Raw genomic sequence first — 11,967 nt, 5'->3', positions numbered from 1 at the left:
GCTCTATCGCACGCACACACACACACACACACACACACACACATCACCATCACGCGCTGCACCTTCAAACTGAAACTATGAGCGCATCTGTGCTTTTAGCGCCTTCTGCTGGACTCAATCACAATCTGACACCAATTAAAACTCTATACATTCTTATAGTGACTAGGTCTGTGCACAACACATACACACTATAACAAGTGCATTATATATATTATATATGCATATCCACGCAAACGCGACGTTTCATCGTAGAAGCGCGTCTAACAATGACTTTCACTTATGCTCATAACAATGTTTCTGTTTAGGGGCCTCAGGCCAAAATAAAGTGACAGCTGACGTAATGACGTGATGACGTAAAGCCAGAAGTTGTAAACTCCATGTTTTTGTCCTTCGAAAGACTTTAGCTTATAGTGGGACTGTGTGTGAATCATGATGCTGTATTATTCTGAAAATGTATTATACAGTAGAATTTAACCCATTTAATGCCACCGGTTGATAAAGCTCTAAAAACCTTACTGACTGATGTTTTAGTGCACTTCCTGCAAATATGGGAAAAACTAAAGGGTCTCAATTAAATAAGTGCAGTGTTACATATTTATATGAGTGTTGTATAAGAGTTTTTATGCATAGAAAAACCTTAGAATGTGACCAATCTAATAACTGGGCTAAGATATATGACAATTTTGATGACTGCAGAAATAATGTTAATTCAGTATACAAACACCGGTCACCTTTCCTGACCCCACCCCTAAACACAACACGTCACTCTGACGCGAGCAAATCAGGTAAGACGGTCGAAAATATATATACACATCTATGGTCGAAAACACCATAGATATGTATAGATTCCCCATTCGACCGCTCCAGGCATCTTTCGAATATTCAGTGATTACTATGGTGAATAACGTCAAGTTGACCGTTCCAAGATGGCGGACGGCTTACGTATAGCGGCCCATAGAAACAGTCGCTAATGAGGCATCTACATATATATATCTATGGAAAACACCCCTGCGTTATGGCCCCGCCCACTGATCCGGAAACTCCCATCACAGTGTTGCCAATTTAGCAATTTTGTTGCTAAATTTAGCAACTTTTCAGACTACCCTAGCAACTTTTTCTTCCAAAAGCACCTAGCAACAAATTTAGCTATTTTTAAAATTTATTTGGCAACTTTTGTTAAGTGACTCAAACGATAAAAAGGCACATATTTTCCATCTGAATAACACAAAAGGAGGAAACCAAAGATGCCTAGCAGTACAATAATCACATGAATTAAGTTAGCTGCTACTTGCAATTGTTCAATAATAATAATAATAATTAAATAATTGTTCATTTATGATGCACCTTGTTAGCTTGTACCTGTGATTGTTGATCAGTTACTCTACCCTAGCAACTTTTTCTTCCAAAAGCACCTAGCAACAAATTTAGCTATTTTAAAAATTTATTTGGCAACTTTTGTTAAGTGACTCAAACGATAAAAAGGCACATATTTTCCATCTGAATAACACAAAAGGAGAAAACCAAAGATGCCTAGCAGTACAATAATCACATGAATTAAGTTAGCTGCTACTTGCAATTGTTCAATTTAATAATAATAATAATAATTAAATAATTGTTCATTTATGATGCACCTTGTTAGCTTGTACCTGTGATTGTTGATCAGTTACCACTACACTGTAATAAAAATATCTAGAAAAATGGAAAAGGTACTAGTAATTTTCCAAGACATATCCGTTATCCATTGTAACCCGAAAACACAAAATACAATGCATAATTTAAAATGCAGGTAAAAACATGTGAAAAATCAATATGGAAAATTCCTTCATATTAACATAGTAGATTATGCCCTATTTTTACAGACTCTTCTTTCTCTTCTTGTAGCATACTAACTACTGATACTCAGCTTAAAAGTATAATTGTTCAGAATGTACAGTTTTACTAGTTTACTAGCTAAATAAAAAAAACTTAAATTGTTGAAAAATGTGTGTTTAATAATTCAATGTTGTGTTTACAAATACAGTTATTTATATTTTAATATTATAGCATGTATTTATATCATTTTACGAACAAATATAAATGAACATATATAAAATATATTTTTCCTGAGATTCGATGCTGTGACACAATTTTGCGTAGTGACGTCAGCGTGCAATGACATCCCAACATCATTATTGTTTAGCTGTACTTTAGAAGAAGCGCGAATTTCAAAAAGGCGCGCGAGTTTCATATTTTGACGGTTGGTCTGAGGAGAGTCTTCACGGTTTATCGAGCTGCCAGCTTCATTCCAGCGAGATGAAAACGACGACAGAAACCTTCAATTTTCAACTTTACTCAGGTATTTCACGGTTCTGTTTACAAACGAATGATTACACTCACGCTATCCTTTGATTTTATTTAGTCAGTATTGGTGACTCCTTGTGGTAAATTTATTCAGCTATTAATCAGCATTTACCTGCGATCTGGGTTTGTTTAAAACATTTATTTCTAACTTTAACTCTGAGACCCAAATGTGATAGATTAGTCCTCTATAGGGGATATAATTTTTTAGCAATTGTCTCTATATAGACTAACGGTCAATTTCTGTGAGATTATACATTGTTTAAAACCGTAAAGAGGACATTGTGGCTTTTTTTTAAATTATTTCAACACTATACTAAAGCTGAGTCACTTTAAGGTTTCCATCTGAGGTTATAAAGTTATGTATTCATATGTATTTTGTTCAGTTTCTGTATATAGCACATGTTGTTCCTCAGTAGCTTTACAGAGAACAGAGCTTTACAAACCCGTAGAGAAGCCAAAGTCCACTGGGGCCAGTAAAAAATGCTATTTTTGGACCAAGAATGAGGTTTTGAGTTCAGAATGTTACAGTATGTTTTTCTCATTGCATATCCTTTAATATGAACACCACTGATATTTTTGTGCTTCACCTTTTACTTGCAGATTGAAGAGTGTGTGAAACAAGACATTTGTACACAAATTATAAACATTTTTATTGTATATATTTTTAATAGAGACTTGAGTGAAAGCGTTGCTGAAGCTGTTGAGGACTCAGTGATGGACTCAAACTCTGAAGCGCCTTGAGAAAATACTTCTGCCTCACGCAGGGAACCTCGAGTCCGTCCTCACGCAGAGCCAGAAGAGCCGCCTGAGACACAGAAGAGTCCAGCTCAACAGAACAGAAGGAAATGAAGGAATGCCGTGAGGTGAGTGTGTGTTTACCTCTCTGCACAGGTTTTCTAGATCAGCTCCAGAGAAGAGCTCAGTTTGAGCAGCCAGATCCTGCAGACACACGTCCTGATGCAGCGGGACGCTTTTAGTGCAGACGCACAGCACGGCCAGACGAGCCTGTTAATGAGAACGCATGAGAAAACACCTGCTGCACACGGTACCATTTAAAGTCAGTGTGAAATCACAACTGACCTATCGGTAAGCCCCGCCCCCCTTAGTTACTGTTGCTCCCTCAGACAAACAAACGGAGCTGCTCACTGTCTTACAATGAGAGCGGTCAGTGTGAAAACCTTGTCCCTATATCTTTTTGATAAATTTTGGACACAGAAGGACCGCCATTCAAGTGCAACTTAAATATGCCATGGAGGGATATATAAAAGATTTTAAAATAAATATTGTGGGTATGAATTTAGAAGCGAGGGTTTACAGATCACAATGCAAGCGGGAGAAGCCTCATGTTACGTTCGTCATGATCGCAGATAACAACATCCCGGATCAACACTGTTCATGTATCGCAGGGTACGATTAAATTAAATTACATTTAACCGGTTTACGCTGAAACCTACAGATGTCTGAGTTCCACTCCCCGTGCAACTGATACTCGACTGCCATTGGCTCATCTGCGTTCGAGGGGAGGGGCTTACCGATAGGTCAACTGACCCTGTTAATTTTCTTAATGCATGTTACTCATCTTACTGTGAACAGTTCATCCATACATTAATGTTGAAGCATACACACTACCAGCCAAGTTTTTGAACGGTACAATTTATTATGTTTTTTTAAGAAGTCTCTTCTGCTCACCAGGCCTGAATTTATTTGATCCAAAGTACAGCAAAAACAGTACTCCAGTCTTCAGTGTCACACGATCTTCAGAAATCATTCTAATATGCCGATTTGCTGCTCAAGAAACATTTCTGATTATTATTATGTTGAAAACAGCCATATTCCAGTATGCAGCACTCACTTTTCACAAAATAATCAACAACTGACAGATAAAATTAAGTCCCTGCCCTACATTTTTTTCTTGTTCGATATCGTTTCACTCACAAATACAGTAGAAAACTTTGTTGCAACTTCTCTTTCATGCTTACTTTAAATCAGCAAATCAGGTGTGGCTTATTTTTTGAGGAAGATGGTGTGGCGGGGTTTGAAAAGAGATGATTAGATCTCATCTGATGTTAGGACCGTCTGCTCACCTCAAGATCTGGAGGTGGAACGTATATGATCTGGTCGAGTCGGCCGGGTCTGAGCAGAGCACTGTCCAGAACCTCTGGTCTATTAGTGGCAGCCACGATCAAAACATCCTTATTACACACTTCCTGGAGTTCCATCTGAAACACAAGTCACACAGAGTTAGTGTTAATAGCACTGTAAAAACCACTCTTGCATTACAGCTCAATACATGCACATATGTGACCCTGGACCACAAAACCAATCTGCTGTAGTCTGGTGTCCTCCTGCTCTCCTCCTTCTAACTGAGCCGTCTTTCTCCCGGTGCTGCGTCTCTCCACAGTCCGGATTCCCACTCCGTCCAGCTCGGTCAGCAGAACCGACAGAACCTGCGACTGCACGCTGTGAGAGGAACCGTCCGCTCGAGAGCCCACCATGCTGTCGATCTCATCCAGGAACACGAGGGAGGGAGCGCACGCACGAGCTTGAGCGAACAACTGACAGACAGACGGAGAGACGGAGAGACAGAGCTTATTTGTCTGAAGGTTTGAGGTTCCAGAGCCGCTGGGATGCATCAGCTAAATTATGTGCCTTGGAGAAAATAGTGTAGTTTTAGGATAAGTGCTCACTAAATAACAGATGGCTGTCGTGCAATTAACTTGTGATTATGTAATGTACCAATTAATTAATCACAAGTTAATTGCACATCAATTTTGGCTGAGAAATCACCCCCCAAAAGTTAATTTGAAGTCATTATTACAATTTACAAGTTAAATAGAAAACACCAACAAAAAAGTAGCTTTAGAAGTAAATATTTTGATTCAACATTGCATAGATAATCATAAAAAAAATGAAACTAAAGAGAGAAACCAAACTGTCTTAATGAGTCATTCATTCAGCCGATTCTTTCATAAACGTAGCAAGTGACTTTCTTTATGAAAGAATCACTGAATCATTGACTCACTCGATTCATTCAAAACCGTGGATTTATTCAGTTACGAATCACTGCTGTGTGTTGATCAGACATGCTCAGTTGAACTATTTTTTGAGCAAAACACAATAGGGTGTCTAAAATGTAACACAATATGATCTTGTTTATCGAACTGATGTATAAATTCAATATCACATTTGCAGATACTGGGGAAAAACGGCACTCTTGCTGGTGTGATACTGCTAAACTACATCATATAATGTAACATAAGAGGGACATTTTTGTGCTCATATAACTGCATTCTAATAGACTCAGTCATCCTGCTTCATGTTCATCAGACACTGCATCAGTGTAAGATGAGGCACAGGTCTGGACGGGGCGACTGCATTAAATTTAAAAAAAATTTGCACCAAATGAACATGTTAAATCAACGGCTCTAAACAGAAGCACTGAATCAGAGGATGTCAGACCTGCGCCAGTGTTTTCTCAGAGTCTCCCACATACGGAGAGAAGAGCTCGGCCCCGCTGAGGGAGAGGAAGGTGCAGTGTGATGAAGATGCTGCTGCTTTCACCAGCGTGGTCTTAGCGCAGCCGGGTGGCCCGTACAGCAGCACTCCTCTGGGCCGAGAAACACCCAACCGCACGAACGCCTCTGGAAACCTCATGGGCCACTCGATACTCTGAGCACAAACGTCAGACAGTACGCGTTTCGTCATTACACTGAAGCAAAGTCATGCAAATCGGCCTGAACTAAGGTTGCCAGCAGGGCTTGACATTAACTTTTTTTGCTCACCAGCCACTGTGGCTAGTAGTTTTCCAAATTTACTAGCCACCGGCCACAATTTTGTTGTTGGGAAATTACGTTTTATATGACTTGAGTTACTGCATACTTTAATTTATTTAAATATTGACTTCCAGGTCGTTTTTTTTGCCTATTTTTTTATAAAGGGCATTTTCCCATAACCATATTAAATGCATGCATGCATGCATCATATCAAATTCCTATAATTTATTAATAATTTAATTTAATAAGACACTATAGGGCTGTTACCTATAAAATAAAAAAATCAATTAATTATCAATCAAGGTATTAACAAAACCAATCTTTCCACTGCAGAAGAAACAGAAACAGCTGAAGTGGCATTAGATGCATTTACATAGACAGATCAAAGGGCACCTATTATGCCCTTTTTACAAGATGTAATATTGATCTTGGGTGTCCCCAGTGTGAAGTTTCAGCCCAAAATACCCAACAGATCATTTATTATAACAGCTGGAAAATGTAATTTTTGGGGTGTGAGACTGACTTGGTTTAATGGGGATTAAAAAATGAGGAGTGGGTGGATTTTTAGCATTGTAGGGTGGTTGTGTTCACACACTGCCAACACACATTTATGTCCAAACACAGTGTAAAAGTGGATTTTGCATAATAGGTGCCTTTTAATGAAGCATGAATGCATTTACACTGCAAAATTATAACAGCATAAATAATGTTATGAGCTTGGTGTTTTAAATCAGTTTAAAATATACAAATATGAAATGTTGGGATGAAAATGCAAAGATAAGCTACTTTTAAATATGAACGTAAGTGACTGTCTTAACGAGTGAGTCATTGAGGCATTCATTCAAACGATTCGTTCAGACAGCTGATTCATTCAACAAAGTGCCTGTCTTTATGAATGGACCAGTGAATCACTGACTCAAATGATTCATAAACGCTGAAATCATTCAGTAATGAAACACCGTTGTTCTGCCATGATCTTTGTTTGGGACTAATTTTGTTAACCAAATTGAGCAAAAACTGTCAACATTGACAGTATTGTACTAAAATGTATATTAACTACTCGTTTGAACTCTTGTGTAAAATCAGTGTCAAATTTGCATTTGTGGTTTTCAGAGAAAACGGCACTCTCTTGGTCGTGTCAAGTTGCTTAACTAGGCTATATGTTATAAATATAAAAACTAAGTTGCACTAAGTTACCGCAGTATGTTTCTTCTGTGTGCAGTTGTGTTTATTTGTTTTGATTTCTCCACGAGATTGTTTCACATACAGACAGACTGCGTGAGCCTCAACTGGCACAAGCTTGTTACTGTTGATTATCCATTATCAATTGCCGTTCACACTGAATGAAATAAAATCAGAAGCATTCTTGCTGTTCTCAGTGCCATCAAAATAAAAGTCCCGCCTTGAACACAACGGCCAAACAGAAAAACGTATTAGCCGATGCCGATATATCGGTCGACCACTAGTGTTAATGTCAAGCCCTGGTTGCCAGTATGTGCAAAACCTGTTTGAGTTTGAGTTTGACGTCGTCTAGTCCTCCGATCTGCTCCCAGCTGACGGGTTTGAAGTCAGTGGCTCCTATACTGCTCCTCAAACACGACGGCTGCACGATCCGCAGCGCCTGCATGAAGTGCTGCATCGACACCGGCTCACTCGCTCCCGCCTGAACAACATCAACAACATCTCAACAAGAGAGGACACAAGAGACTTCTGCTGCTAGAATGGATCTCAGTGACTGTACCTGCGACTGTCGCATGGCCTGCAGCGCTGCTTCTCTACTGAGCGCGCTCAGATCCGCCCCGACGTAGCCACAGGTCATTTCAGCGACAGCATTCAGATCCACTTCAGAGGAGAGCGGCATCTCTCGACACACACTCTTCAGGATACTGCGCCTCTGCAGCAGCGAGGGAGCGCCGACGATCACCTGCAGGACATGCGAGATCCATAAAACACCGCGGCCAAGATTCAAAACAGCTGCTCGTTCAGATACACATGCCTTTGAACAGAGACAGCCAGGAGCATTTCTAGCCATCATATTTTGATCATTTTTTCACACTGTATTGGTAGGCTACTGTCTTCACGTCTATCCAGAGGAGAACTGAGCCTGGTTTATCCCAAGGTTTTTTCTCCATTCTGACACCGATGGAGTTTTGGTTCCTCTGGCTTGCTTAGTTGGGGACACCTAATTTCAAGTTGTTCCAAACCTGTATAAGTTTCTTTCGTCTGTTCAACATGAAAGAAGATATTCTGAAGAATGTTGGTAACCAAACAGGTGCCGATAGCCAGTGACTTGCATGGAAAACAATAATATGAAAGTCAATGGGGAACAGAATTAAGAAACTCGTACAGGTTTGTGAATGATGACTGAATTTTCATTTTTGGGTGAACTACGCCTTTAAGAGCTGCTTCATAGATGACGAACAACAGAAGGCAACTGTAAGTTTTTGTTTCCTGCAGTACGATGGATTGTAGGTGAATATCTCCTAATCCAGTGCTCTTTTAGTTTTGTGTCTTTCTATCCTCTTACTGTGCGTTCACACCGCCGCCGTCGAGAGCGTCAAAAATCACTCTGGCCGCCCTGCCAACAACGCTGTAGAAAGATTCGTGGAGCTCTGCCCCGCCACAGCAATAATCAACCTCTCCTCCATTTTGCTTGGGAACTAATGCGGTCGGAACCAAAGTTTACAGGACTGCGTTCTCTGGAATCCTCTCAAGCGGTGGACTTCTACGTTCCGCCGAACCGCATCATAGCTCATTACCATAAAGTTTACCTGATTTCAACTCTCCTCGACGCCCTCAACGTCCGCTGCTCGCCGCCGGCTCACACTGAAAATGAATGACTTCCGGCCACTTTGACGCTCTCGACGGCGGCGGTGTGAACGCACGGTTATGGTGTTATAAACATCTGCAAATGATTCAGTGCATGAGTGAACTTGTCCGAAAGAATCAAACTGAATCATGAAGGGCCAAAACGCATAGAGACAGAGCGCATTTAGGCCACGCCCACACAGGGGGGGGGACAATCCAACGCTCTCCATTGACTCTGTATTGCGGGAAGCTGCGTCTTTGTCATTTCTGATTAATAACAAAAAACAGAACAGTGTCTAAAAGCTGCTGTGTGACAAGCTGTACAGCAAACAAGCTAAAAAACCCAGAACTGCATTTTTATAAGCTGTCGACCACAAAAAAAACGAGCGTTTAAGGACACAAATAGTTGTAGATAATACTACAGGTATTTCACGTTGGGCCGTTCAGTTGGATCATTTCTCAAACAAAAGGAAGGTAAGGAAAAGGGACACTGACATAATCTAATAAAATTTAGTTTCTCAGGATATATCGTAAATGATCACCAGAATTACCTCTCTGTCGAACCTCCCGGGTCTCCTGAGCGCTGGGTCCAGAGCGTCCGGTTGGTTCGTGGCTCCGATGATGACGAAGCCCTCGTGATTGCCGATGCCGTCCATCAGCGTCAGCAGCTGAGCGACGAGCCGGTTCTCTGGAGCGCCGCTGCTCTCCGTCCGCCTCGGGCACAGAGAATCGATCTCATCGATCAGCAGAACGCACGGACCCTCCTCCGCCGCCTCCCGCACCTGATCAAACACGCGCCGCAGGTTCTCCTCGCTCTCTCCGGGTCGAGAACCTGTGACTTCCGGCCCGTTTACAGTCACTAGCGTGGCCCCGATGTCCCTCGCCATGCAGCGCGCCAGCAGGGTCTTCCCGACGCCGGGCGGCCCGATCAGAAGCAGTCCTCTTGGGCACGACACTCCCAGCTGACGCAGAGTCTCTGGGTAACGCAGAGGAAATGTGATCATTTCTTTCAGCGAGGTGTAAACCTCCTCTAGGCCGCCCGGAGACGCCGCCGAGACCTCCTGACGCCTCTCCAAGTGTTTAACAGTCTGAGCAAGACTGACCTCCACATGAGTTCTTGCTGTAATCAAACCAGCTTTCTGCGAGCCCGAGTTCACCTTCTCAACCAGCACACACCTGATCTCCGTTTCCGCACCGGACAGGTCCACCAAATATCCCTGGTGCACATACAGACCCTCCAGCAGCTTGTGAACGCTCGGCTCGGAGACCTTCCGCTTGTGTTCTAGTCTCTGCACAAACACCTTCACGCTCACGCTGGAGAGTCTGGGGCAGGTCAGGGGTGTGATGTGCGCCGGTTTAACCGTGAGTCCGGTGAGTGTTTGTGCGCTGAGGTCCGGTGTCGCACACTGGGTGCTGATCTGCAGGAATCCCTCTGCGAGGTCCCGCCGTGGCCATGCGGTGCACAGACAGACCCCCCGCTGAACCCGGATCAGAACCGGAGCGCCCAGCCTCAGGCCTAACCCGGACATCAGAGCCGGACCCATCCGACAGCGCTGCGAGTCCCAGTCCACAGCGTCCCGCCGGAGAACCTTCAGACCCTCCACATGCATCATCTCAGAAACCTACAGATAAACAACAGCTCAGATCGAGAAAACAAGCACAAAACTGATCCTCAATAACTCACATTTCACTGTATTCACAGTTGTTTTATGTTTGTTTACATCAATTGTTACATGTAAAATATAACAATCATTCTCAATTGAGCGTAACAGCTGGCTCAACCAAAGATTACAATATATAGAGTCAAAAGTTTTGAACGGTAAGATTTTTTGTTTTTTGAAGAAGTCTCTTCTGCTCACCAGGCCTGCATGTATTTGATCCAAAGTACAAAAAAACAGTAACATTTTGAAATATTTTTACTATTTAAAATAACAGTTTTCTATGTGAATATCTGTTAAACTGTAATGTATTTCTGTGATGCGCAGCTGTATTTTCAGCATCATTACTCCAGTCTTCAGTGTCACATGATCTTCAGAAATCATTCTAATATGCTGATTTGCTGCTCAAGAAACATTTCTGATTATTATTATTATTATGTTGAGTAGAATTTCTTCAGGTTTCTTTGATGAATAGAAAGTTCAGAAGAACAGCATTTATCTGAAATAGAAATATTTTGTAACATTATAAATCTCTTTATCATCACTTTTGATCAATTTAAAGCATCCTTGCTAAATAAAAGTATTTATTTCTATATATATAAAAAAAAAAATTATACTGACTCCAAGCTTTCAAATGGTATAATGTTACAAAAGCTTTTTATTTCAGATAAATGCTGATCTTTGGATCTTTCTATTAATATAATAATAAATAATAAAGGTTTGTTGAGCAGCAAATCAGCATATTATTATGATTTCTGAAGATCATGTGTAAAAATATTTCAAAATATTACTGCTTTTGCTGTATTTTGTAGAATTCTTAAAAAACACTGAAAATCTTACTGTTCAAAAACTTTAGACTGGTAGTGTAATTTTCATAAATCATTCACTTCAACACTGCATAAATATAATGGATAAAAGTAATAACTATTAAAATACAATGCATGCTATGTTTTATTGTTGCAGTCTAATTATTACTTATGTGTTATTGCATCAAAAATCAGATTGAAAAATAGCTACAAATCAGTTTTGCATCAGTTACTGGACACGTAAAATGAAAAAGTGCTGAATGTAGGAGAGACAGCGACAGACTGAGATAAACTATAAACCCTAATATCCTGATTCATATCAAACAGTGCTGCTGTTGTTGTTTTCTTACCCAGACTCGAGCTCATGGGCGAACACTGCAATCACATCAACGTTAGAGAACAGCTTCAGCACCCAGTAATGAACACACACATCTCCACGTGTCCTCTAGTCTTCTTCACTGCAGCGCCACACAGACCAGCACGCGCAGCGACACCTGCTGGACTGGAGACAGTGCGAAAGTATATGTGTGTGTGTGAGTGAGTGAGTGTGTGTGTGAGTGTGAGTGTGAGTGTGTGTGTGTG

At 41.1% G+C, this 11,967-nt stretch overlaps 1 protein-coding gene across 2 annotated transcripts; it reads right to left on the bottom strand.

Moving 5' to 3' along the window:
- Positions 1 to 2,636: 2,636 nt before the first annotated feature.
- Positions 2,637 to 11,835, bottom strand: afg2b (AFG2 AAA ATPase homolog B). 2 transcript variants are annotated; one of them, XM_016518445.1, is made up of 9 exons: positions 11,736 to 11,835; positions 9,473 to 10,543; positions 7,855 to 8,037; positions 7,618 to 7,776; positions 5,800 to 6,009; positions 4,665 to 4,895; positions 4,425 to 4,559; positions 3,220 to 3,345; positions 2,637 to 3,145 (listed from the first exon to the last, which is right to left on the bottom strand). In XM_016518445.1, the coding sequence occupies exons 2-9, from the start codon at positions 10,532 to 10,534 to the stop codon at positions 3,005 to 3,007; spliced, it is 2,247 nt and encodes a 748-aa protein (XP_016373931.1). In that variant the 5' UTR covers positions 10,535 to 10,543; positions 11,736 to 11,835; the 3' UTR covers positions 2,637 to 3,004. The 2 variants fall into 2 exon arrangements, with proteins under 2 accessions (XP_016373931.1, XP_016373939.1); XM_016518453.1 differs by lacking the exons at positions 7,618 to 7,776; positions 7,855 to 8,037.
- Between the last annotated feature and the right edge of the window lie 132 nt (positions 11,836 to 11,967).

This window comes from Sinocyclocheilus rhinocerous, unplaced genomic scaffold (assembly GCF_001515625.1).
Source record: "Sinocyclocheilus rhinocerous isolate Xijiao unplaced genomic scaffold, SAMN03320098_v1.1 scaffold1093, whole genome shotgun sequence".
Lineage (NCBI taxonomy): Eukaryota > Metazoa > Chordata > Actinopteri > Cypriniformes > Cyprinidae > Sinocyclocheilus > Sinocyclocheilus rhinocerous.
Note: the sequence above shows the minus strand (reverse complement) of the source record. Positions and strands in the feature narration are given on the sequence as shown.

Excerpts from the sequence above, each read along its gene's own strand:
- afg2b (XM_016518445.1), bottom strand. The coding sequence starts at position 10,534 with ATGATGCATGTGGAGGGTCTGAAGGTTCTCCGGCGGGACGCTGTGGAC. Across the intron at positions 7,777-7,854 it reads AGGCCATGCGACAGTCGCAG|GCGGGAGCGAGTGAGCCGGT; the intron begins GTACAGTCACTG and ends GATGTTGTTCAG. Across the intron at positions 3,346-4,424 it reads TTCCACCTCCAGATCTTGAG|GCTCGTCTGGCCGTGCTGTG; the intron begins GTGAGCAGACGG and ends TCTCATTAACAG.